General features: G+C 44.6%; 1 protein-coding gene across 2 annotated transcripts; it reads left to right on the top strand.

The window, feature by feature from the left end:
• Positions 1-1,247: 1,247 nt before the first annotated feature.
• Positions 1,248-26,735, top strand: UAP1 (UDP-N-acetylglucosamine pyrophosphorylase 1). 2 transcript variants are annotated; one of them, XM_056845689.1, is made up of 10 exons: positions 1,248-1,539; positions 7,338-7,542; positions 9,499-9,674; positions 12,782-12,954; positions 14,293-14,486; positions 17,106-17,249; positions 18,210-18,398; positions 21,804-21,851; positions 25,850-25,916; positions 26,593-26,735. In XM_056845689.1, the coding sequence occupies exons 1-10, from the start codon at positions 1,248-1,250 to the stop codon at positions 26,683-26,685; spliced, it is 1,581 nt and encodes a 526-aa protein (XP_056701667.1). In that variant the 3' UTR covers positions 26,686-26,735. The 2 variants fall into 2 exon arrangements, with proteins under 2 accessions (XP_056701667.1, XP_056701669.1); XM_056845691.1 differs by lacking the exon at positions 21,804-21,851.

Raw genomic sequence — 26,735 nt, 5'->3', positions numbered from 1 at the left:
ACATCCTGGGGCAGGGAGTTCCACAATTTAACTATGCGTTGTGTGAAAAAATATCTCTGTGTTGTGTGAAAAAATATCTATTTTGAATCTGTCACCCTCTAGCTTCAACGGATGACCTCGCGTTCTAGTATTATGGGAGAGGGAGAAAAACGTCTCCCTGTCCACTCTCTCCAAACCATGCATAATGTTATAGACCTCTATCATGTCACCCCTTAGCCGCCTTCTTTCCAAGCTAAACAGCCCTAAGCGTTTTAACCGCTCCCCATAGGACAGTTGCTCTAGTCCCCTAATCATTTTGGTTGCTCTTTTCTGCACCTTCTCAAGCTCTGTAATATTCTTTTTTAGGTGCGGTGACCAGAACTGTACACAGTATTCCAAGTGTGGTCTCACCATAGATGTGTACAAGGGCAGTATGATAACAGCAGTTTTATTCTCTATTCCTCGTCTAATTATGGTCAGCATGGAATTTGCCTTTTTTACAGCAGCTGCACACTGGGTTGACATCTTCATTGAGCTATCCACTACCACCCCAAGATCCCTTTCTTGATCTGTCCCTGCCGGCACAGATCCCATCAGTGTATATGTGAAGTTGGGATTTTTTGCCCCAATATGCATCACTTTACACTTACATTGAATCTCATTTGCCATTTTAATGCCCATTCTTCCAGTACACAGAGATCCTTCTGGAGCTCTTCACAGTCCAATTTTGTTTTAACCACCCTAAATAATTTGATGTCATCTGCAAACTTGGCTACTTCACTGTTTAACCCCAACTCCAGGTCATTGATGAACAGGTTGAAAAGCACCGGTCCTAACACAGATCCCTGAGGCACCCCACTGCTCACATCCCGCCATTGTGAGAACTGACCATTGATTCCTACTCTCTACTTCCTATTTTTCAGCCAGCTGAATGTGCATTAGCGAATGTGCATTAGCTCTTTCTTATGAAGTGAATGTGCATTAGCTCTTTCTTATGAAGAGGTGGACTTGTGTGCATGTGGGATGTGTGTGTAACATGCAAACAGGGCTTTGGTGCTTATTCTTTGAGAGGGCTGGTCTGCTGGGAACAAGGGGAGGACTTCTAACAGAAGTTGCAGTGGTTCGGCATCCAGCATACTTTCCAAAAGCTCCATGCGGATGTGTCATGGATTGCTTCTGGGTCAGTGCTAGAAAAGCAGCTGTGTGCAAAGTCTCTCTCCAGTGACTCTTAGTTTTCCTTAAATTGTCTTAATTTCCTTCTGCAGGTCATGGATGGGGACAACGATCTCTGTGTGCTCCGACGCCGTTTAGCTGAGGCTGGGCAGAGCCACCTGCTCCATTTTTGGGAGGAGCTGCCTGCAGAGGAACAGCAAGAGTTATGCATGGAGTTGCAGAATATGAACTTGGAGGAGCTGGGCCAGGCCTTCCAGAAGGCCATGAGGAACCCGGACCGTCTACCAGGGAAGGAGAATGTGGATGCCAGGATGGCGCCTGTGCCATGGGATGTGTTGGGGAGTACAACCCGAGACCGACTTCAGCTGCCACTCTGGGAGGAAGAAGGTACCAAGAGGGACCCTGCTTGCTGCGCAAAATAGCTCTCAGGGGCTTCCCCCCTCCTATTCATTTGTATTGTATTAGATCAGTAGGCTTCAACTTGTGCAGTAGTCTCCTTTGGGAGGTCTAGATTGATGCTATTCCTGGATCCCTTCTTGCATGTGTCTTGAAGGAGAGAGTGATTGACAGGTAGGTCTGATGTTCTCTTGAGCAACTTAAGGGGCTCCTGATACACCCTTATCACTTGCATCTCATTGTATGCATCTAGTAGCTGTGTCCTAGGTAGAATAATTTATTTTCAATAAGCATACTGATTTCCCACCTAATGTTTGGTCTCGCTTACCAACTGCTACTGTCAGCCTGGCGTAGCATTGGCTGCTTGAGGCGGAAACTTAATCTCATGACTGCTTGCACGTATAGGCAAAGGTAAAGGTAGTCCCCTGTGCAAGCACCAGGCCATTCCTGACCCATGGGGTGACATCACATCCCGACGTTTACTAGGCAGACTAAACTGGTTGTGGACTGTAATAATAAAGAACTTGAACCTTAAACTAGGCAGACTATGTTTTCAGGGTGGCTTGCCAGTGCCTTCCCCAGTTGTCTACACTTTATCCCACAAGCTGGGTACTCATTTTACCGACCTCGGAAGGATGGAAGGCTGAGTCAACCTTGAGCCGGCTACCTGAAGCTGACTCCGTCGGGATCGAACTCAGATCATGAGCAGAGCTTTTGACTGTAGTACTGCAGCTTACCACTCTGCGCCACGGGGGATTACTGCACTTGTATTCCCAGCAATGTATTAAGAGTTTGAAAATGTTATAAAAAATACTGTTCGCACTTTCTGTGTATTCCCACCGATGTATTAAGAGTTTGAAAATGTTATACAAAAATACTGTTCACACTTTGTTTGGCCCCTTTAGCTGTGAAGACGTTTTCCAACCATTTATAAGCCGTGGTATCCAAAAACCCTTTTTAAGCAATGTTTTTTTATAACATTTTCAAACTAAAGTCAATGCATTTACCTGGGCTGAATAAAGACCTTGCGTTCATGGCTCATTACCGATGCTGATTTCTTCACACCCATCTCTCCCCTGGACATCACAGACTCTTCTGCATACCCCACCTAATCCCATCACGCCTGCTATTCACACTTACATACTGTTAACATTTACATACTAATGCTTGTCTGGATTCACTCTCCTCTACTTAAAGACAGATGGATTCACATTCTAGCTGTATTTGAAGAAGTGAGCTGTGGCTCACGAAAGCTGATACCCTACCAGAAAATATTTTTGTTAGTCTTTAAGGTGCTACTGGACTCTTGCCCTTTTCTACTATTACAGACAGACTAACACGGCTACCCACTGTGAATTATTTTCAAACTCTTAATACATCGCTGGGAATACAAAGTGTGGTAACCCCACTGTTACTGTTTGCACTTGTGAACGGTAGGATTTCTAACCTTTCAGTCTATAAATGTGTGGTCTTAAGTGGTAGCCAAAGGTAAGTTTTGAAATCAGTGTCTTAGAATGGGGATGCCTGGATTTCTAAACCACTTTTTATATTAAAAACTCTTAAAGAAAAACAAGGGGCTGTGGCACAGAGGCAGAGCATATTCTTTGCATGCAGAAGGTCTCAGGTTCAGTCTCCGGTATCTCCAGTTAAAAGGATAGAGTAGTAGGTGATGTAAAAGATCTTCTGCTGAGACCCTGGAGAGAGCCATTGCTAGTCAGAGTAGACAAGAGTGACCTTGACAGATCAAGGGTTTAATGCAATACAAGACAGCTTCATGTGTTCAAAATCCCCATTGACAAATCACAGCATCCTGTTGCATAAAAGCCATCAGGAAAAAATGTCATTAAAAGCCTGGCAGCAGGGCAACATCTTTACCTGTCTCCTGTACGACAGAAATGATATAATTATCTGGCCCTCCAAAAGGAGCGAGGTCTACAGTGCTGGGGCAATTACAAAGGAAGCCCCGCACAACCTTTGCTGGAGTCCAGAGAGGAGCCTTACTGGCAAGGAATGAGAAAGTATGGGTAGGAGCAAATGTTCCCTTGGGTGCTCTGGCCCCATACTTTTTATTTACTTACTTCATTTATACCCTACCTTTCTCCTCAGTGGGGACCTAAAGTGGATTATATTGTTCTTCTCTCTTCCATTTTATCCTCACAATACCATGAGGTAGGTGAGGGTGAGAGTGTGCGACTGGCCTGAAGTCACCCAGCAAGCTTCCACAGCAGAGCGGGGATTTGAGCCTGAGTCTCTCAGATCCTAGACACTTAACCACTACACCACACTGGCTCTTGGGGCTTTAAACACTTGGAAACAGGTGAATGAAAGTTTTTAGTATCGGAAAGGCAAGTATACATTTTTAAAGTGAAGGCACAGTTTGCACTACTTTTTGTGCTCACCGCATTTGTTCATCTGTTTTTCGGAATACCACCATCACGCTGTTTGCCCGCTTATACTTACTATCTTCAACTCCTCATCTTTCTAGAGCCTTCTGTTTAGCTAGACTGAATGCTAACCCCTCTATGGTTATGCAGGGCAGGATTTTGAATATACCATACCCAGACAGGATCTGTCCTTGCTCTTCTGGCTCTATTTATTCATTAGCTCATGCCCACTTGTAATGCCGCTTTTATGAGGAACTCTGATCATGTTATATCTCTCCCATTTAACATATATATCTAATGCCTCTACCTCCGTCATAATGCCTTTTTTATTAAGTGACGGATCCCAAGGCTACATGGTCAGTGGCAAGATTGATTTCAGTCCTTATATCCCTCAAACATTAGATTTATGCTGCTCAAGATCAATTGATCAAGGAGCTTCTAAGGGATAAAGGAAAGGAAGGCACAGTTCTTAAAATATTAGTAAAACATGTTCCTTCCTGTCCACATCCATCAGAAAATAGGCAGTGGTATTTTGGACCAATTGACGTTTCTGAACATTTTTCAAAAGCAGCTCCCATGTATAGCACAATGTAATACTCAAATCTGGATGTAAGCTGTGTGGATTCCACAGTGTCACCCCGTGGGACAGGAATGACCCAGTGCTTGCACAGGGGACCTTTACCCCCCAGTGGGGACCCAAAGCGACTTATACCATTCTCCTCTCCTCCATTTTATCCTCACCGCAGCCTCGTGAGGTGGGTTGGCTGAGAGTATGACTGGCCGAAGGTTACCCAGTGAGCTTCCATGGCCTGAGTGGGGATCTGAGCCTGGGTCTCCCAGATATTAGTCCAGCACTCTTAACCGCTACATCACGCTGTCTGTCTGCAACTCCTTGGCTGCATTTGATGGGCGTGGGCCTTTGGATCTCGCATATATGTCACAGCCTTATGTAAAACCTCTGAAAGAGTAGCTTTATTCCACACAATCTTTTTGGTGCCTCTTATGTTTTTCAGTTAGTTCCTTGCACTCAAACAATGTCTGTAAAATCCTGTTAGGCTGTTGTTACCAAGTAGAATGAAGGTTGAATCATGCAATACTCTACGTAGTCTTAAAGGTGCCAACTTATCACATGCTTAGTGAATTGGAAGCACAGCAAGGTTACAGCAAAGATGAAACCTAAATTTTTGAGGACAAAGTAGAAATAATATTGGTTCCAGTACAGTGTTTCAGAGGTGCCAGGACTTGTGCCCACAGACCAAGACTTTCACGGCTACCTCTTCCTCTGGCAGCCTGAAATGCCCCCCAGTCTTGTTCCTGGGGGTCTCCTCTCTCCCAGTAATAAGACTTCTGGGAGCATTTGAGGCAGCAGGAGGAGCCGAAAAAGTTGCAATCCATAGACAGAAGTTCTTGTCCTGTGAAAATGTTGCCCATTTTCTCTGGACAATCAAAAGCATTAAAACTTAACAGTGTGCCCAATAGCTATGCTGGGTGCAGTGAAAGGACACAGCAAGGCGACGAAAGGCTTTGAGTTGTATGGCATTCTTCAGGCCGAGAAAATTCAGTGTGTTGTAAGGTGCTACTGAAAAATAACTCTCAGAGGTTAATTTTGTCACCCTACTGGGTGAGTTTATTTTTTCTTACAAGTTCCTCATACACCTGAAGATCAGTTTACCAAATGCTTAAATAAATTCAGGCTTGTTTCCAAGCAGGAAGTCATTCAGGATGCAGAGGCCAAAGCTTTAGCTATGTGCTAGACAAATGTTATCCAGTTAAATGCCTGTATTGGAGCTCCTGTAAGAAAGTGGTAGGCTTGTTTACATTTGGGATGTGGATCTTCCGTCACATTTTGTGCTGGGTGTCTTCATCTTCTCGCAAACCTGATTCCTGAGGCACATGAAGGGGTCAGCTTGGAGGAATCTAGAGTGCCTTTCCTTAAGCCTGGATATCTGAGAATAGTGTAGGCTGCCTAAAAGTCTCTTTGTAACATCAACACACATACAATAATAAAACCATCAATATAAAATTAAAATTAAAAAAACAATTCCCAATGCTAATTGGTTTATTAATTTAAAGCAAGTGGCGCTCATCATAAATGTATAGGGCCTTAGTGGCCTGAAGATGCAGTCAGGACTCCCAAATGACCGATATCAGCAATAAAATACGATCTGCAAAATGACAGGCGGGATGAAGAAAGGACAGACGTTTCACTTCTTAAATGAATTTAGATTTTTGAAATAAAAATATCATCTAGACGCCAGTAGAGAGGTGCAAAGGAGATGTGTATAAGTGTATGCACACATTCTGAACTAAATAAAATGGGATCCTGGTAGCACTATAACAATTATCAGAATATATTCCAGCATAAGCGTTTGTGAGTCAGAGCTCACTTCATTCAGTAGGCTGGTGCATTTGTTAGCAACAGAAAGGTTGTGGGTGCGATGTTATAAAAAGTCCCATCCTTTGTTTAAAACAAAATCTAATCAAGAGAGTAATCAATTCACCTAGTTTAAGCTGGAATAGATTCTGTTAGTCTCTAAAGTGCCACTACGCTCCTCATTTTTCATTTTGCTTTTACAGATTAACATGGCTACCCACCTGGGATTCTTAGCTGACATACCCACAATTTGCTCAACATATGCTATGTAAAATCCATGCAGTCTTATTGAGTCCACAGTTCAAGTAATCAAAAATCTTAGCTGGGTTTGGGATTTCCTTTTGGCAAAAACTGGGGAGGGAACTGAGGAAGATAAAGTAATAGTTGGGAATGGCAAGGGTGCAGTAGTAGAGGTGGAAAAGAGATTTTCATGTGTGACTTTAAAAGTCCCATCCTTTACACACTAGAAATCCTGTGGGGGCCACTTGTCTGAATTTTGTCAGGCACTTCCCACAGAGCTCCTAAGCTGTGTGCTGCAACCATGAGAAAGATAAACATGACTGTTTACAGAGATATAGATTCTTAGGATATTGAATGCTGTTTGCAATAACCGTGAGCATGCGTCTGCAAATCTTGAGGTTTTTTCCTTGCTATGTGGCCTTAACCTTTTGGGGAGGTTTTGTTTTAAGACTGTGTAATGTGCACACATGCTTCTGGGTCATAATACAAGCAAGATCTGGTGGTGCAACTTCTTTTTACACTGCTGTAAGAGCAAATGTTGGCATGGAGCTCCTGTCCCCATGTTATTCCCGATTTGCAAGATATAAAGACTGTACCCATGTCCACTTAATTGGGATCGAGTTCATATTTGTGGGACTGCAGCCTGATCTATGCATGCCACAGGATGAGCTTGCTATCCTACTTCCATAATACCAGTAACAGAGACCATCAGAACTGTTTTGGCTTCAGAGGGGGGCAGATTATTCACTTTCTTTTCCCTCTCTTCCCCCCTCCCCCTTTCCTTGGTTTAGGTCTCCGCCAGATTTCTCAGAGCAATGTAGCTGTTCTCCTCCTAGCCGGTGGACAGGGGACGAGATTGGGTGTCTCCTACCCAAAGGGAATGTATGATGTAGGTTTGCCATCCCACAAAACCCTGTTCCAGATCCAAGCAGAGCGCATCTTGAAGCTGCAGCGACTGGCTGAAGAACAACACGGCCTGAAATGTGTTATCCCCTGGTAAAGCATGCCTCTTGGATACTTCTGTTATTCTGTTAGAATTATTTAGGAGTGGATTGTAGGTAGTGATCTGAAATACTAGGTAGTACTCCTGGCTTTGTTGTCCTTTCAAAGGTAAGTTTTGCTAGCCTTACAATTAGGGGCTAGGTAAATTAGGCTTCTGCTGGAATCCTGAAAAAGCACACAATAAATAATCTTTCTCTTGCATTTTACTGTTGCTTTTTAAAGCAGGTCTGTAACTTGGAAGGTTGTAAAGATAATTTTGTACATCTTTATCCTACCCTTTCCTTAAGGAGCTCAGAGCATTGTATGTTATTCTCCCCTCCTCTTCACAGTCACAACAATCCTGTGAGGTAGATTTGGTTCATTTGATCAGCTTTCCTGGCAGAGTTGGGGATCTGAACTTGGGTCTCCTGGATCCTAGTCAGACAGTGTAACAACTTTACTGTGTTTGCTGTTAAGATAACATTTGAGAGTGTGTGGGCAGTGTTTCCTGGAATCTTAGTAGCTGGAGAGATGGCTAAGCAAGATTTCCTTCTGCTCTATTTAACTTACTACCCCTCCCATTTCTCACAGAAACCAAAATCCGTTGTGCACAGAGAATAAAAGATAAAGAATAAATTCACAGAAATCATACTCAACTTGCGTGTTCTGTACAAGTTACAGATTTCTGCCTTATTTTGTAACTTAATTTGGTTTGCCACAATTTCTAGCATGGGAAACGCACAGTCCTGTTTATAAACATTTCCGCTTGTACCTACAGTCACTCTAGGAAGAGAGAAGCAGGAGCTGAAGGTATTCTGCTCTTTAATCTTTCAGCCAGAAAAAGAGCCTATGGGAAATGGCATCCTCAACATCTGTGGTGTAGGTTTTAGCCCAGTATTTTACAAACTTCTAGGATGCTTTTTCCCCTGAATATTTAAGAGTAATATTTGTATGTTTGCAGAGGAGTTCTTTCCCTGCATTTCTGGGCATGCCTCTTGATTCAGAGATTGTGTGCATCTTTCTTGGGGGTGGGGAGTGCAGTAATTCTTTTGCAGCAGTCGAGTATTATATTGCATCTGATAGAGATGCCACAAAGCAGGCTGCCCTCAATGTAAGCTGATAGAAAGGAGTGCTGTAAATCATATAGGTACATAGCTGGATGCCTGCTGCCTTTATACTTTGGGCTCACAGGAGTCTTTTTTTTTTAATGGCACACTGCTTGATAACAATACTCTGGCATCCCCTGGAATGAATTCTTGGATTTAGGAAATGTCTGCTTCTGGTGTGACTTGGAGGTGAAAGGCAGAGAAATTTCATGGTCCCCTGCACTGCTACTCTAAAACAAATATGTACCCAGAGAATCACTGCTTGGAAGTGCTTGCATACTTTGCCAACTCTTGCAATTGTTAGCAGTTTCCTGGAGGGTATTCCCCTTCTTACTGCTAGTGGGAGATAAGTCTCTGAACCCTTGATAACCTAAGACCCGGTCTGAATTGGGCTTGTGACCTCTTTGGAGTTTTTGGTTACAATCTCTTTCAAATCCTACCCAAAAAAGTTTGGAGTGGGATATTGTGTGTGTGTGTGATGGGGTGGGAGAGGAATTATGGCTTAGATGTCCCAGACTGAAGAAGAGGAGTAGAGTTGGTTTTTATACCCCGATTTTCTCTACCTTTAAGGAGTCTCAAACCCCACAACAAAGCACCTTGAGAGGTAGGTGGGGCTGAGAGAGTTGTGAGAGAACTGTAACTAGTCCAAGGTCACCCAGCAGGCTGCATGGGGAGGAGCGGGGCATCAAACCCAGTTCTCCAGATTAGTGTCCTCCTTACACCACCCTGGCTCTCAGGATTGCAATCCTAGGGACACATCCCTGAGAGTAAGTACCATTGAATAAAACAGGGTTTACTTCTGAATACACCTGCCTAGGATTGCTGTCTTAAGTGAACTAGGAATTATCTTCTTGTGCTGAGACAGGTACATCATGACAAGTGGCAGGACCATGGAATCGACCAGAGAATTCTTTTTAAAACACAAATACTTTGGCTTGAAGAAGGAAAATGTGATCTTCTTCCAGCAGGGTATGCTGCCTGCTATGGACTTTGATGGGAAAATTCTCCTGGAAGAGAAGGGTAAAATTTCTATGGCACCAGGTATGTGGTTTTGAAGTGCTTTTGTAGTAAGCAAGGAGACAAATTGGTTTTATTGGAATAGACTTTACAGTGAGTTTCAACTAGACAGGGACAGAAAGACATTCATGAAACTAAAGCTGGCAATAGATGGAAGAGATTTTAGTTGCTCTCACCTACTGTCTTAATAGGCAAATTTATTTAATCAGCTTTATATATGTAGGCTTTTTTACTTTTTAAAATATTTATACAAAATTACAAAGCTGGAATAATTCATACAACTAAATTTTGCCATTCTGGTCTTATTGCATTGTTTACTGGATGTTTCATGCTCTTTGACTGCATTGGTTTATAGTGTGTGTGATCTGACAATAAATAGTCATACCAATTTAGTTACAATTATAGATCATAAAATTTTTTGTGCCATCAAGTCACAGTCAAATTATGGTGACCCCATAGGATTTTTAAGGCAAGAGATGTTCATAGATGGTTTCCCATTGCCTGCCTCCATGTAGCAACCCTGGACTTCATGGCACTAATGAGGGCCGACCCTTCTGATCTTCTGAGGTCTGGTGAGATCAGGGGGGTTGCCGTTACCTGTCTCTACTTAGCAACCCTGGTATTCCTTGGTGGTCTCCCATCCAAATACTACCAGGGCCTATCCTGCTTAGTTTCTAAAATCTGATGAGATTGGGCTAGCCAGGGCTGATCATAAATTACAACAAGCTTATATCATATGGTACTATTGATAACTATTTCCTTTTATTCGATGTAACAGTGTCAAAATACATCAAAAGTGTTTCAGTTCTTCAACCCCATAAGTTCAAATATATTTAATACCAACTCTTAAGCTCTCCCTGTGTATCTCTGAAGGGTCGAATTGTGAATACTTGTTTTCAATGGCTCTTTTTTAATTCTTTTATTACAGTAGTACCTTGGAGTCAAAGTAACATCTCAAAACCACTTGTAAAAATAAACATATATACTCTCAATTTGCCATGCAAATTAAAACTCACCCTGTGATTAGGACTGCTCCCTTTAAAAAAAGATCAAGTGGTTTGATTTAATGCAATTGTCAGAAAACAAAACTGACTGTACAGCTTTAGAGAAATGCATCGGTTTTTACTGTATCCCAGTCTGAATGCTTCAGAACCATTTCATCCATGACATTCTTAAAAACATTCCATAGTTCCTTGGAATGGTTTCATTAATCCAGCACTTTACAAAGAGTGACTTTTGCTTATATGAACAAGAAGGCATTAATGTGAGGAGTCTAGGCACTGGAGATTTTGTAGGAGAAAAGAATCATCCTGTTCAAATCTCCCCCTCTCTCCCTCTCCCCCTCTCTCTTTTTCTTGGCTATTTCTTAGGCCTCATCAAGGGAGCTACACCCACTCGGGATCCTTAATCAGAGAAAGGCTAAAAAAAATATCCTTGCTATACCCGTTTCTAGGCTGTACCACTTCTGATTGCATACGGAGGCTTTGAATTCTCCATATATAAACAAAAAACCCTGCCCATGGAAAGCTAGCATGTTGGGGATCTAATTTAGCCTTTACCCTGACGTTCTAGATTCCTATGTACAGGGCCCTATTCCTATGGAGGAACACTTAGTCCCACATCTACAGTCTGAAGTGATATATAGTGGATGCAGATTTTACCACCTCAGTGAGAAGTTGGCCTTGGTTCTGATTGCCCTTGTATAGTGAAGCATGCCCTGACCTGGATGGCCCAGGCTAGCCTGATCTCGTCAGATCTCAGAAGCTAAGCAGGGTCAGCCCTGGTTAGTATTTGGATGGGAGACCACCAAGGAATATTAAGGTTGCTATGCAGAGGAAGGCACTGGCAAACCACCTCTGTGAGTCTCTTGCCATGAAAACCCCAAAAGGGGTCGCCATAAGTTGGCTGCGACTTGAAGGCACTTTACACACACAGTGAAGCGTATTCTGCCTCATTATGCCCTTAAGCATCCCATAACTGCCAAATGCTGGTTAATGTTTTTGTTTGGAAGATGAAGGGAAATTTACCGAGAACCATTTGTCTTTGAGTACAGGTCTTCCCAGATCTGTCCCACAAATCTCCACATTAATCAGGAGAGGCACTGTAATAAGAGAGCTTGTCTCGCCAGAGGCTATGAAACCGGGCTTTTGGAATGTAGCCTATTCGTGACCCCTGGTTCCTTGCTGGGAACATTTCCTTGACTTGGGGAGGGGGAGATGGCAGCTTTCCGTTCCCTTGCCACGGTCTGCAGCATCTCTTGCCCTTTGTGGAGGGGCACGGACGTGTAAACTTTCAGGGGCTCCAGGGTTCTGAGAAGGCATGTCACTTTCTTCCTTTTTCTGGAGAGGCAAATTTCTCTACGATATCAAAGCAAAATAGGCTTACTAAGTGACAGAAAGGGGGGCACTGAAGCTGGTAGCCCGAGCCCAGGTCCCTTTCCTGCTCTCACTGTCTTTGGCGTCTCGCCACTGTGTGCAAGCCTGTTGCCTTGCTCACTGTGGTATGGCCCCAGATAAAGAACTGCCGTGCTCCTGTCACCCCTTTTGTTGGACACACACACACACACACACACAAAACACAAATAGGACACAGAGAAGCTGTAGGTGCCAGCCAGCGTGGGAGCATGCTTTTTTCAGTAGCGGTCACAGCTGTGTTGTTCAGTTCATCATTTCCAGTTCAAATGCTTGTTTTGTATGGTTCTCAGTTGAGCGCGGGTTGCCTTTCAAAGAGCAAATGTGTCCTTCCATAAGAACCTCCCTGATCCTTTGGGGGGAGGATCCTTTGGGGGGAGGATCCTTTGGAGGAGGCTTTAGTCCTGGTGCCACTTTCTGAGGTAATGTTGGTAGGCCGGAGAAGGGCCTCCATAGATCCAGACCCCCTTCCCCCCGAAAGAGCTTCTTGAGAGCCCTGGCAGGCTTCCTCCTTTGTTTAAGGGAACAATTAATGTTTGCAGTGGTGCTGCTGATGTTTCTATTATTTTTTAATTGAGAATGTGAAAGATTTATAAATTGCTGCCTACAGCCGGTTCCTTAGGGGTCTGGCGAAGCCCGAGAATGGTGGGATAGAAAGTGACTTTGATTTGCAGCTGTCCGGCATTCTGAAGTGTTCTCTCTTCCAACACCCTTCTTAAGATGGCAACGGTGGCCTGTACCGAGCTTTAGGCGCCCATGGTATCGTGGAGGACATGGAACGGCGGGGCATTGGCTGCATCCACGTCTACTGCGTCGACAACATTTTGGTGAAAGTGGCCGACCCCCGGTTCATTGGGTTCTGTGTACAGAAGGGAGCTGACTGTGGAGCAAAGGTACATGGTATTTGCAGAAGGCTGCCTGGAATGGTTGCCCCACCCTGGCCCTCCTTTTCAGTCTGTTTGGTACAGTGACTGCATGCAGTCTTGGGGATCAGGTACAGACAGCTGCCGTGCTGTTGGCGATGGAAAATAACAGATTAAAAACCAAGAGTTGGTAAGAGTTGCTCTAGTTTCAACCATAACCTCACTGGGTGGCTCCAGGCAAGCCAGTACTCTCTCAACTTCAGACTGCCCCCCCCCCCGGATCATGATGATGTCAGGCTTGCTGAGGTAGCAGCTTTGATCTTTATCTAAGTACTTAGTGTACACTGTGTAAATGGTGAGCTTTGTCACATGGCTATTTAAATAGCTGGCATATTAGCTTCACTGTTATTTTGGGAGTATGCAGCCTTTTGCATTGAATGCAGCTCTGAAGAATAGAACAGAGTGCAGATGAAATCACAACAAAAAATTTGCAGGGTCAGTTAATTGCAGTGAGTTCTTTGCAATTTTGCATTCCCCTGTTCTTAAAGACCTTCCTCGTGTGATGGAAGGATTTTGACAGTTTTATTTAATTTCCTGCGGTGTATCGTGTGGGTTTTTTGTTTGTTTTGTTTTTTAAAGAATAAACGGCGACTGATAGGCTCCAGGGATTTTTCTCCGAGTGGCTCAGGCTCCCAGTTCTGTGTTTTTAGTTAAGTAGTGAGCAAGGTGACTCTCTCTTCTAGCTGATGGAACCGTTCTTACCCCCAACTTCTTATGCCTTTTGCTGAAGGAGAGGGATGGCAGAGTTGGCTGTGTAGTTGGCTGCCACCAGAAATGAATGAACAAACAGCCATGAGGTGTAGATCACAACTATGGGGTTTGGTCACTTCCTCATCCCTCTTGCCGATACCTACAGAGATTCCATAGTGAGCCTACATTTGCCTCAAGGACTCTGTTTTGTTTTCCTTTTGTTGAATTTGTATCTGTTTTTTACAGTAATGGTATGAAATCACTAACTTCCCCCAGGCACAGAATAACATGTCCTTTGTTTTGGGGCGAAGATGCATGGTTGCTTTAGCCTCCTTTATTCCCTGTTTCAGCCAGGATTCAGCCAGGATCGAATGCACATTCAGCGAAACGCATGCATTTGATCCTGGCTGAAACAGCGAATAAAGGAGGCTAAAGTGACAGTGCGTTTTTGCCCTTGATGTGATACCTTCCGGGGAGAACCCCGTAAAATGCCTTCAAAGCTTATCCAAGCCTAGCCTTGGCTTTGCAAATATAGCTGTCCTCCTCCTGTTCTGGCGATACACGTTCCTTACCATTTCTGGCTGCCCTTTCAACAGCATGTGGTGCCTGTCCTCTTAGGTGGTGGAGAAAACCAACCCCACCGAGCCAGTTGGCGTGGTGTGCCGAGTGGGTGGTGTCTACCAGGTGGTGGAGTACAGCGAGATCTCTTTGGCCACGGCACAGAAGAGGAGTCATGACGGCCGGCTTCTATTTAATGCTGGAAACATTGCCAACCACTACTTCGCGATGGATTTCCTGAAAGATGTTGTCAGGTATGGGCATTCTCATTGGTCATGGACTTCTTACGCAACTTAATTCTAAATGATACTTTTCATCCTTCTGTTACAGGTCGAAATCTAAATTTAGTTAATGTTCTTTCCTTTCAAACATTCTTGGGGTGTTGTGTCTTTTTCTCATTTATACCTTTCCCCCCGTCCTGGGTCTTCTGCTGCTGTCTCCCCACTTATTGTGGAGGATGCAGAGCCAGTTTGTACATGCCACATAGTCAATTGGGATAGTTTTTCCCTGGACTGTACCACTTCTAAGTGGGGGAGGGAGATGGCATGTTTGAATTAGCCTCCCATGTTTGATGACACTTACCTTTTTTTTCATCCCCCAGAGGATGCTGTATTTTCCCCCTATACCAGGTAGTCGTCTCACTCCTCTTCCCCCTCCATAGATTAGGGAGTTTTTGAAATGTGCAGCATTCTCCCTTGCAGCTGGAGTTGGTACACTCCAGGAAAAGTGTTATCTTCTGATTGTGCTGCATTTCTAAAACAGTCCTTATAATCCCCCTGTCTTCATTTGAAGCCTAAAAGATGAAATGAATGTGGATTGGGGCATCAGTTAGCCCTAATCAGGGGACTTCTGAAGCTCAGTAGCCTTTGCTGTCAAACACATTTCTTCTTCTAGCAGGACAACGCCCTGACCTGGATGGCCCAGGCTAGCCTGATCTTGTCAGATCTCAGAAGCTAAGCAGGGTCAGCCCTGCTTAGTATTTGGATGGGAGACCACCAAGGAATACCAGGGTTGCTGTGCAGAGGAAGGCACTGGCAAACCACCTCTGTGAGTCTCTTGCCATGAAAACCCCAAAAGGCGTCGCCATAAGTCGGCTGTGACTTGACAGCACTTTACACACACACACACACACACACACAGCAGGACAACAAGTCAATCATTTGCCGCAGAAGTAAGGCAGAATGCTACCACTTTAGCGTTATAGGTTGTAGTTCATTTTGTTGGGTGTGGAAATCGTTGTCCTCGGTAGGTGTGTGTCTGCTGATTGTGGATTCCACTTTATGCACCTGACTTGCTCAGTTTATGAAGGGTTATGCTTCAGGAAGTCTATTACTTTTTGGCCAAATGTTACCAAATGGAAGAAGAAAAAACATACAAACTTATTCCCATGGGTGCCTCACTCAGTGCATATGAAATAAAGAAGGATCTTGACTCCCCTCTTTTATCAGGCAAGGCACCTAGGGAAAGATATGGATACTCTAGAGCCGTGTTGGTGAACCTATGGCACGAGTGCCGGACTTGGCACTCCAAGCCCTCTCTGTGGGCACGTGCGGGTAAGTTAAGCAGCTGTCGCGTCTGCCTTCCCTGGACTCCCCACCACCCGGCGTTGAACTGCTCCGCCCTGCCTGCAGGCAGCGCGGAGCAGTTCAAAGCGCCCCCCTTCCCTGGACTCCCCGCCGCCCAGCTTAGGGGCTTTGAACAAACATTAATTGTTCAAAAGCATGCCAAATGCAAACTTTTACCTTTCAATAAAAAGTTGTTTGTATCATTGAAAGCTCTGTTATTGTGTTTTTCTTTTAAGGCAAAAGATGTTAATAATGTATGTATTGTTTTTTCTAAACTAAAACCTCAGTATTCAGGTTAAATTGCCGTGTTGGCACTTTGCGATAAATAAGTGGGTTTTGGGTTGCAGTTTGGGCACTCGGTCTCTAAAAGGTTCGCCATCACTGCTCTAGAGTTACTTCAACCATTTTCTGACTGGCAGGCTCTGAATATTGGCCAAGTTGGAAACAAAGCGTTTCCCCAGTATTCAGGAAGGGCTTTGAGTAGGACCCATGTAACTACTGTCTAATACGCCTTTTGCACATAGCTTCAAAGTTTATGTGGTAAATATCTCTTGGAAGTCCAGTCATATAATCCATCCTAAAAGCTTATGCTGCAGTAGATATTTTAGATTTTTAAGATGACGTGTGACCTTTTAAAGTTGTTGTTTGATTGCTGGTCCCACTACCAGTCTATTAAATGCCAAGCTTGGGATGGTTTAGCAGTAACCAGAACAGTAAATCTACATATGAACATTCATCCCACAGTTTTCTGCCTTCACATGATTTGCGAAGAGCTTCCGCAAATAATTCCCATTATTTAGTAAAAGCAGAGGCCAAAGTGAAGGGTGTTTTAACCTAAGCTGTCTGTGTTCTGCCTGCAGAACATTTCAGAATTCCCCTAGATGCAGCTTCTCCCACCCTCGTTTTACATTTGTCCACCTTCCCTCCTTCTTCCTTGGTGCAGTGATAAGTTTTGATTGTCTGTCAAAGAAAAGCCTAGTCCAGTATTCTGTTTGCAGCAGCAGCTGGCCAGTTGATTAGCAAACATTACACGAAGTGGGTTTCCTTAGGTTGGTTCTAGCGCCCAGTATCTGGTACGTGGAAACTACATTTGACCCTTTATAGACCCGACCTTCCATGTGTGATCCAACTACTGATCAAACAATGCATGTTTTGAACAGAACCTGCAGGGTTGTGTAAATTACCCTAGATACTTTTGGGTTCTTGTGACAGACTATCGGCTCAGACATTTGTGTTGCGCTCTAAGCAGCTGATCTGCCCGCTTTGAGCATATTTGAGTCAGATTATTTTATCCACTTGTTGTTCCAGGATTTATGAGCCGCAGTTGCAACACCATGTAGCCCAGAAGAAGATCCCATACATGAATGTGGCCACTGGGAAGCCTTTGAATCCAGACAAACCAAATGGGATTAAGATGGAGAAGTTCGTATTTGACATCTTTCAGTTTGCCAAGTAGGTTCTTTCCAGCCTTTCCAGCTGCACGCTCATCTGTCAGTGGTCAAGGATTTTGTGCCCGGCACATTGCCGTTTGCATTTTGTACCATTCCACCAGTGTGGTCCGGTGGTCAGAAATGCTCATAGAGCTATATGGCGTGGTGGAGTGGGCCTACTCTGAGGCAGGCTGGGAAACTGACCTGCCTGGAAACTTCAGGTACAGACGGTGAGGAGAGGGGCAGGAAGATCTTACTACTCAGAACAGAAAGAAGCATTTTGCACAAGCCTCTGACAATAGAAGTATTTATCTGCTTTTAAGTTTTTTTACTCTGCTCTTCTACTCCACTCTACTCTCCAGCAGGGACCTAAAGCAGCTTACAAAATACAATTTAAATAAATGGGGGAGAAAACCAAACAGTGCAATGCATGATATCCTAGGCTAGTCTTGGTTCCGCTGGCCCAGCTCATTGAAACCACAAGCAGCTGCCTGTGGGCTAGGAGTCTGTGAGCTAGGCAGTGACCAGAGGCATGAGCCAAACAGCTGCAAAGGAGGAGGAATGGAAGCTTAGCCCAGATCTCATTCAGCTGGCAAAGAGACGTTCCCAGCCATCTTCCCGTGGGGATGGTGGGGCTGGGTGACATGCATGCGATTTACAAGGATCATTCATTGATTTACCTCGAGACTGTCTTGGGAGTCGGCAGTGGGAGCAAGTTACGGTACCTTGGAAATCTGTCCAAGGGACTGTGCTGTTTCCAACCTCATTATGTTGCTCCATCTATGGGCTGTTGCCACAGAGAGGGGAAATTTGCAGCCTCTGTTGGAAGGCTTCGAACTCCAAGGATGCTTTAGATGGGATTTTCATTGCAGGCCTTTCCTTGCCTTGTCTGAGCCCTTGCCACTCCATGTGGCATCTGAGCGTACTGCTGATGTCCAGCTGTAAGTCGACACACGCCAGACCTACTTTCTGTCCCGTTCAGGAAGTTTGTGGTATACGAGGTGCTGCGGGAAGACGAGTTCTCCCCATTGAAGAACGCAGACAGCCAAAACGGCAAGGACAACCCCACCACCGCGCGCCACGCCCTGATGTCACTGCACCATCGCTGGGTCCTCAACGCCGGCGGCCACTTTGTGGATGAAAATGGAACCCGCCTCCCTGCCATTCCCTGGTAAGATGTTCTTGACCTTCCTCCTTCCCTCGCCTCTAATTCTTTGTGATCTGAGCAAGGGGAGGGGATGTGGCTCAGCCATAGGGCACTTCCTTTGTATGCACAACGCTCCAGTTGCAGATCCCGGCATTTCCGCTTAAAGGGCTCAGGTTACAGATGGATCTGAAAGACCTCTATCTGAGACCCCCGGAGAGAAGATAATATGGACTTTGACTCGGTGTGACTCCCAGTAAGGTGGGATTCAGTTACTCTTTGTCTGTGTTTCACATGATGGAGTTCCTAAGCATACTGTGCTCCAGGCTTCCATGGCAAGTGATCTCCCTCCACCCCTGACTTCATTTGCATGGCTGAGGTCATTGTACTGTGTGTGGGATTCACAATTGTAGCTGTGCTGAGCATCTTGAAGGTCCCTGGGCCTAAGGGTGGTGGAGAAATGGAACCCACTCGTTTGAGAGCAAAGCTCCTGTGCTCCCTGGTTCAGACTTGGGCCTCAGGTTATCAAAAGCACAGGAAAATCAACCCCATAGACCTCATCTTCCTTGCACATACCAGCCACCCTGCTCTGAGGATGGTACCAGCAGCAAACAGATTCTCCTCTGGGTTGAAATACCAAGGCTGGTAAGTAGACTTGGTGTTGTGTTACAGGCAGGAGAACAGCAAGGATCACTGCTCCGTAATTGGAAGCAAAGCCAATCTATGAGCCCCAAAGTGTGAAGTGAGTGAGTCTGAAAGGGTCTCTTTTGCCCTTGGAGATTCTGAAGGCAAATTGGGCAATCTAGAGGTGGGGAAGAAGAAGAGGAGGTTGGTTTTTGCATGCCGACTTTCTCTGCCACTTAAGGAAGAATCAAACCAGCTTACAACCACCTTCCCTTCCCCACAACAGACACCCTATGAGGTAGGTGAGGCTGAGATAGCTCGAAGAGAACTGTGACTAGCTCAAGGTCACCCAGCTGGCTTCATGTGTAGGAGTGGGGAAACCAACCCAGGACGGTATCTGTCTTCTGTAGCTGCCTCTGAAGCTTGTACTTTCTGGTTTCCATAACATACATTGGGCTAATTTGACTTGGGATAACATCCTTGTTACAATATTCTTAGCTCCTGAAAACTTTAAAGGGACTTGGCAAAGAAAGCAGGATAGGTGGCAGAGTGCACTGCACTGAATCGCTGCCCTCCGGCTTGTCAGCATATTCTACCAACCAGTTGGCACTCTGGCACTGAAGGATGCTTCTCTTCCCTGAATAGCAGAGTGGCGGGAGAAGGTTGCCCGACGTAGCTGCTTCAGTTACAGTGAGGCAGTGTTGGGAGACGTTGCAGTTGCTGAAATTCCTCCTTGCTGTACCCAGGAGATTCTCCAAGATCAGATGCTGTCAGCTCCACTACTGAGTTAAACGGCTAAGCTTGCAGACAGCCCCCAGCTCAGTCTCCACTGGAGAGAATTCCAGGCTGCATTCAGGGGTGGCAGCAAACTGCACTTAAACTCTGATTGGGCACGAATGCAGCTGGTTTTTGTACTCAGATGCACATTCCTCCCTTCTCCTTAAAGCATATAGCTTGATGCAGAGCTACCCATTGTGATCAAAGTCCAATTGACCATGAAGTACAAATCTCGGTGAACTGGAGTTTGTGCTTACTCCAAGCTGAACTGGGAATCGAAACTGTGATTAAAGTTTGCAGATGACACCAAATTATTTAGGGTGGTTAAAATCGGACTGTGATGAGCTCCAGAAGGATCTCTGCGTACTGGAAGAATGGGCATTAAAATGGCAAATGAGATTCAATGTGAGCAAGTGTAAAGTGTTGCATATTGGGGCAAAAAAATCCCTACTTCACATATACAATGATGGGATCTGTGCTGGCAGCGACAGACCAAGGAAGGGATCTTGGAGTGGTAGTGGATAGCTCAATGAAGATGTCAACCCAGTGTGTGGCTGCTGTAAAAAAGGCAAATTCCATGCTGGCCATAATTAGACGAGGAATAGAGAATAAAACTGCTGATATCATACTGCCCTTGTACAAATCTATGGTGAGACCACACTTGGAATACTGTGTACAGTTCTGGTCACCACGCCTAAAAAAGGATATTACAGAGCTTGAGAAGGTGCAGAAAAGAGCAACCAAAATGATTAAGGGACTAGAGCAACTGACCTATGGGGAGCGGTTAGGACGCTTAGGGCTGTTTAGCTTAGAAAGAAGGCGGCTGAGGGGAGACATGATAGAGGTCTATAAAATTATGCATGGTTTGGAGAGAGTGGACAGGGAGAAGTTTTTCTCCCTCTCCCATAATACTAGAACACGGGGTCATCTGCTAAAGCTGGAGAGCGAGAGATTCAAAACAGATAAAAGGAAATATTTTTTCACACAACGCATAGTTAAATTGTGGAACTCCCTGCCCCAGGATGTGTGATAGCTGCCAGCTTGGAGGGCTTTAAGAGGGGAGTGGACATATTCATGGAGGAGAGGGGTATTCATGGTTATTAGTTAGAATGGATACTGGTCATGCTGCATACCTGTTCTCTCTAGTATCAGAGGAGCATGCCTATTATTTTGGGTGCGGTGGAACACAGGCAGGATGGTGCTGCTGCACTCATCTTGTTTGTGGCTTCCTAAAGGCATCTGGTTGGCCACTGTGTGAACAGACTGCTGGACTTGATGGGCCGTTCTTATGTTCTAAACCGAGGTTTTGCATCTTGGGTTGTATGACTTGTTGACGCTGATTCATCAGACTGCCTACATTCAGCTGTTGTGGTGAACTGGATCTTGATCAAATCAAAAACTCTGGTAACAAGCTCTGCACACAGAGGGAGGAGAGAGGGGCATGCATGAGCACACCAACAAGCTGCGTTTGTGCCCAGCTGAAGTTTAGTTGCAGCTCGTCATGATACCTGAGTAGTCTCAGGTAGCAGATGCTGGGAAAGAGACCTGTCAGTCATCTTCACCTGTCTGTACTTACCTTAAGTGATCCAAAATAATTGATCATGGGAATAAAATGATCAAGTGGGGGTATTACCTTGATTGTTTGGGGGCTGGGGAGGTCTGGGGAGGTAAAACCGCATTCACATGAACAAGGAATGGTCTGAGACGGATTATCATAGCTAAGAATCACATGGTTTTTCAGAAAGGTGGACCATATGTCTGGCAGTGGAATTGAGTGCAAAGGTCAAGCAAACTTCTGGGGTATGTGTTTGTTTGTGTGTGTGTGTGTGTGTGTGTGGAAGACTGTCTATTTGATGAGTAAAGTCTGGGGTTGAAACACAGCTGATTCAGCCAACAGCACTTGCCGGCTCCCCTCCAGGTATATTTGATCTCATTCCCAAGCCCCCTATTGAGCACTGGGTTGGGGGAAGCATGCTAGTTAAATTGACGTGTCCTCTAATCCCATTAATCCTTTTTCTTCCCGTGTGACAGCTGCACAAACGGAAGGTCAGATGTGATCCAAGCTGATGTCAATCACAAGTAAATATGCCCTCCTGGACTGTCTGGGGATGCATGGTAACGGGGCTGTGCTTTGCGATCAGACTAACATCTTTCTGCAGCCGTGATAGATTGGCCTTTTGGTATTTGCCCCTTGAACGGTAACCTTGGGTGTGTCTCTGACTGAAGGGTCCTGTAGCTGCTGCTGCCCACGTTTTGAGATGAGAGTGTAGCAGGACCACATTCCTTTGGTGAAATCTGACTCTCTGCAGGCCTTAACTCAACTTCCAGGAGCTGTACAAAAAGATAGAAAAGTATATTGTTAGGTCTGAATTCTTTTGGATTTTGTTCTCTACTGGGCCAAAAAGCTCAAGCTCCTCTTTCAGGAAGTTGTGAAGGTCCCTGCAACACTCTATACTTTGGTGCTTTTACTGTGTATCTGAGATAGATAGATCTGAGACACACAAACACACATACACCCTGATTCATTATTCAATGTGAGCAAGATATCCATTGTAAGGGTACAGCTACATCCCCAAGTGGGGAAGGGGAAGAACCTTGTTTGGAGGGGAGGAAAAGGTCCTTGGACATGAGAAATGCAGTGAAGATGAGTATATTTCATTACCAGTTGAAAGCAGTGTGGCAGATACCGTCTTCATGCATCCTTAAGATGCATCCTGGTAATGGAAATGGAGACAAAAAGCAACAATTTGTGCAAGGGAATAACATTTAATAAAATACTCCTACCTGTTTCGCACAGGTTTCGTCAGGGGGGATCTATTCTCTGCTCATGTGTCCCATGCAAACAATAAAACCATTATTAGTAACAGTAATTACCATTATTAGTAACAGTAATTAACCAATAATAATAATTAACCAATAATAATAATAACCATTAATAATAATAATAAACAATTAATAGTGGTAATAACCATTATTAATTGTAATGGTTTGATTGCTTGCATGGGATGCATGAGCAGAGAATAGATCCCCCCAGAGGAAGCTGGTGTGAAATGTGTAGGGGTACTTTATTAAATTTTATTCCCTTGCACCAATTGTTGCTATTAGACTCCGTTTTGTTTTGGTGCGGCCCCCCTTCTTTTTGCTGTTGATGGAAATCCCTTCTGACCGCAGAATTTTCCATTGGATCAAGCCCTAGATCTGCAACACAGGGATCTACTTTTGTTTTTTTGGTGAATGGCTTAACGGGTATTCTGTCCTCTTAAAAAAAAAAAAAAACTGGCTGGGTTGGATCCACTCCATCCCACCTAATTCCCCGCCTTACTATTGCCCCCATTCTACAGGGCTTTTGTCCTTGCTGGTGGCCTGCCTGTGAGTTTCACTAATGGAGGTGGGACTCTTTCTGTATGCTGGCTGTAACAATAAATGGAATGGATCTTTGCTTCCAGGGATTTAGAAGATTTGGAGGTCCTGGGGAGGGGGCAGTCCTTCACAGCTTCCTTCCTGTCTCTTCCTCCTGCCTCAGTTGAAAGACTGGTGTGAATGCCCAATGACAGTGCTGGGTTTTTGTGCAAATTTGCTGTCAAGACGTATTCTTTTGCCTGGTGTTACTGTGTGAGTTGCACACTAGTGCAAGGGTCACACTTGTTCAAAGGTGAGGAAGGTGATACCTGAAAAATTCAAAATAAGCAAAAGACCTTCCAGAGAGGAGACCCTCCATCGCCTGGCATGAACAAAGGCAAGCAGGCTAATAGAAAGAGAGCACATAATAGATATAGGAAGTATTGGAAAGTGTACTAAACAAGGCGAGCCCAATGTTTGCAAGTTGTTATCGAGTAATTCTGCAGTCTAAACACAGCCAGAGAAGCTGGGGCTTCTATGCAGACTTCTCTAACACATTCTTTCATTTAAGAGAGGTCCTTGGGGTTACTTGATACAGACCATTGTAGTATTAGAGTTGCAGAAGACTTTGTGACTAATACATCTGTCTTGCCAACTGACGTCTGACTTACACAGTTCTGGAAGCAGCAGGTTACAGGGCTTCAGTATTGTGCAATGCTCTTTTTTAGCTGTTACCAGATGGATCCTACTAGAATGAGTAATATAGTCAAAGTTTCCTGCCCAATCTGTACATCTACCGTTCTGGAAGAAGGCTTGAAGTTTCATTGCATCTGTCTAGTAGCCTATCAGGGAGCCTAACACACACATTACTCATTCTCACAAGATATACATGCACATATGCAGATATATGCGTAAGCAAGTGATTGATGTGATGAATCTGAAAAACTTAGATCTAGTCTCAAGAAGCAAAGTGGATTTTTATTTGCTTCATTTAAGATGGGAATGCTGGACCGGTTCTGATGACCATATGTCTCAGCTTCTGAGTACCGTGCAGAGCTTCAACTATGGTTTGGTTCCAAGCAACATTGAGTGGCGTCTGAGCTTCGAGCCCATTTGGAGAGAGCATTGGGGTGCATGAAGCCTTTCATTTACCCAATGATGACTTGCCATGGAACTGCACAAACCACACCTGGCAAGCCAATTGTAGCATCCTATAAAGCAGTGGTGTGAGTTTTACTATGACTTCTGCTTCCTCATACCTCCAGTCAAGTGCAGGTTATGCAGGAAGAGAGACTGCCCCTTGGCAGGCTGTATAGAAGGCTTACCAAGTGGTTTTACGCACACCATAAGTTATCACTTAGTGCACAGCCTCCTGTATTGATCCTGTATAATGTTGACCAAATGCTTGGCGTTCTTTCTGGAAATCCTGTAAGAAGCAAGCTAGGGCAGTACATTTCACAGTGATGGTGCTCTTGGCTTGTTGTGCTGGTCAAGACATCTGTCTTGTTGCGTGTGCTTGAATGTCCACTATCTAAATCTTCCTCGTGGTTCTTCTGTCCAAGGTGTTAAGCATCCTTGTAGTGGGAAGACCTGTGGTAGAATATACATTTAGCATGCACAAGGCCCCAGATACATTCCTGAGGATCTCCAGTTGATTTTTTAAAGATCTCTCTTAATCTTGAAGACTGCCAGTATGAGCAAGCTGGACTGTTTTGGCTTCTACCAAGTCAGACCATGTCATACTCATTTTGCAGTTGGGATAACAGGCTATTAAGTTAAAGGAATTAGCTCTTGACTTGAACAAAGTGGCTGTGAGTCTCTTGTGAAGGAACCAGTATGAGCATGCATTACTTCAGACACTTTTCCTGTAACTTCATACTGAGAAAGCCCTTCAGTGGAGGAAAAAGCCACATTTGTGAATGTCCTCAACAAGACTGGTTGTCTGAATTTTATCTGCATTTAAATGCTTTTCTATGAAAAAAATCCATTGGCCTATCAACTGGTTAATCCACCTTTTAGCAGATAACCGATTTGTTCAATCACATTCAAATAAATTAGCATGATAGCTTTTTTTTGGAGGTGCAAAAGATCATAATTGAAAAAGTAAGAGAGGAGAAAGGGTGGCTGTGATATTTTCTTGTTCATTCTCTATCACAGTAACCACCAAGCTGGAATCAGAACAGTCTCAACATATATCGAAATGCATTCTTGATTCTCAGCTTTGCTTTACTTTTGGCTGACCTGCTGATTTCCCCCCCAGAGTTTAGCAATCCTGGAAATTCATAAATGTTTTGAAATGGTCCTGATGTAGTGAGCTGAATACTTGAAGAGGCATTTTGGGTGGCTTTTAGCCACTCATCTGCTCTGGTTAATGACTGGTGCTGCTTGCGTGAGAGAGACCGATGTGTGCATGTGGAAGGGGGGGCTGTGCTTAAAACCTTTGCCTTTTAACCATTTCTTCTGGTGTCTTCCTCTTTTTTGTGTGTTTAACAAGTGGATGAAATTGTATTCTGCGCCTATGAATCCAGATGCTGGGGCACTTTTACGTGGACACTTTCTAAGCCTTTTCTCTAGCGCTGGGCGGCTTCCTTGGCATGAATGCTAAATCAGCAAAGCCACAAGCAGCTTTCATGTCACCAGTGCCAAAGGGGTGACATTTCAGACCAACATAAATATGTCTTTTGCCTAAACTGTTGTGTTTGTCTTTCTCCTCTCTTCTCCCCCCCCTTCTTCTTCAGTCTGAAGGATGCCAATGACTTGCCAATTCAGTGTGAGATTTCTCCTCTCGTCTCCTATGGGGGTGAAGTAAGTTGTTATGGGTGCATTATTTTTGTTCCTGTTCAAATTGGTGTTTCTCTTATTGCCATGCTTGGGACAGGTTAAAATAAATGTTGGGCACAAGACACGGGAATCTCTTTTACACAAGCCCTGTGGAAATGGAGCCGGCAGAGAGGACGCAGATAGAAACAGCATTTTGAATATCCATTGTGAGAGGGTCTTCGGGATTCAGAGTACTTCTCCAGAAAATAAGTTTTCCTCCTCCTCCCCTTAAATTCAGTAAGGTCTGGGCCCCATAAAGAACCTGCCAACTTGGAAGGCTTTAAGAGGGGAGTGAACATGTTCATGGAGGAGAGGGCTATCAATGGCTACTAGTCAAAATTAATACTAGTCATGATGCATATCTATTCTCTAGTATCAGAGGAGCATGACTTATATTAGGTGCTGTGGAACACAGGCAGGATAAATGCTCTTGTTTGTGGGCTTCCTAAGAGGCAGCTGGTTGTCCACTGCGTGAACTGACTGCTGGACTGGATGGGCCTCGGTCTGACCCAGCAGGGCTTTTCTTATGTTCTTATGACTTGCTTGGCCCTCTAGGGCAGCTGGTTAGCCACTGTGTGAAACAGGATGACAGACTAGATAGGCCACTGGTCTGACCCAGCAGGGCTGTTCTTAACTTCTTGCTGCTTCTGCGTTTCACTAGGGCCTGGAGGAATTTGTGAAGGACAAAGAGTTCCATGCGCCTTTGGTTGTCGACTGGAGTGGGGTCCATGAGTTGGTGAAGAACGGAGTGTGATATTTCCTTGAAGATCCAGAAAGTTATGATCTGGCTTGTTGGACTGTAAA

Source organism: Euleptes europaea, chromosome 2 (assembly GCF_029931775.1).
Source record: "Euleptes europaea isolate rEulEur1 chromosome 2, rEulEur1.hap1, whole genome shotgun sequence".
NCBI lineage: Eukaryota > Metazoa > Chordata > Lepidosauria > Squamata > Sphaerodactylidae > Euleptes > Euleptes europaea.
This window is presented reverse-complemented; position numbering and strand designations above follow the sequence as displayed.

Excerpts from the sequence above, each read along its gene's own strand:
- UAP1 (XM_056845689.1), top strand. The coding sequence starts at position 1,248 with ATGGATGGGGACAACGATCTCTGTGTGCTCCGACGCCGTTTAGCTGAG. Across the intron at positions 17,250-18,209 it reads GACATCTTTCAGTTTGCCAA|GAAGTTTGTGGTATACGAGG; the intron begins GTAGGTTCTTTC and ends TGTCCCGTTCAG. Across the intron at positions 21,852-25,849 it reads CAAGCTGATGTCAATCACAA|TCTGAAGGATGCCAATGACT; the intron begins GTAAATATGCCC and ends CTTCTTCTTCAG.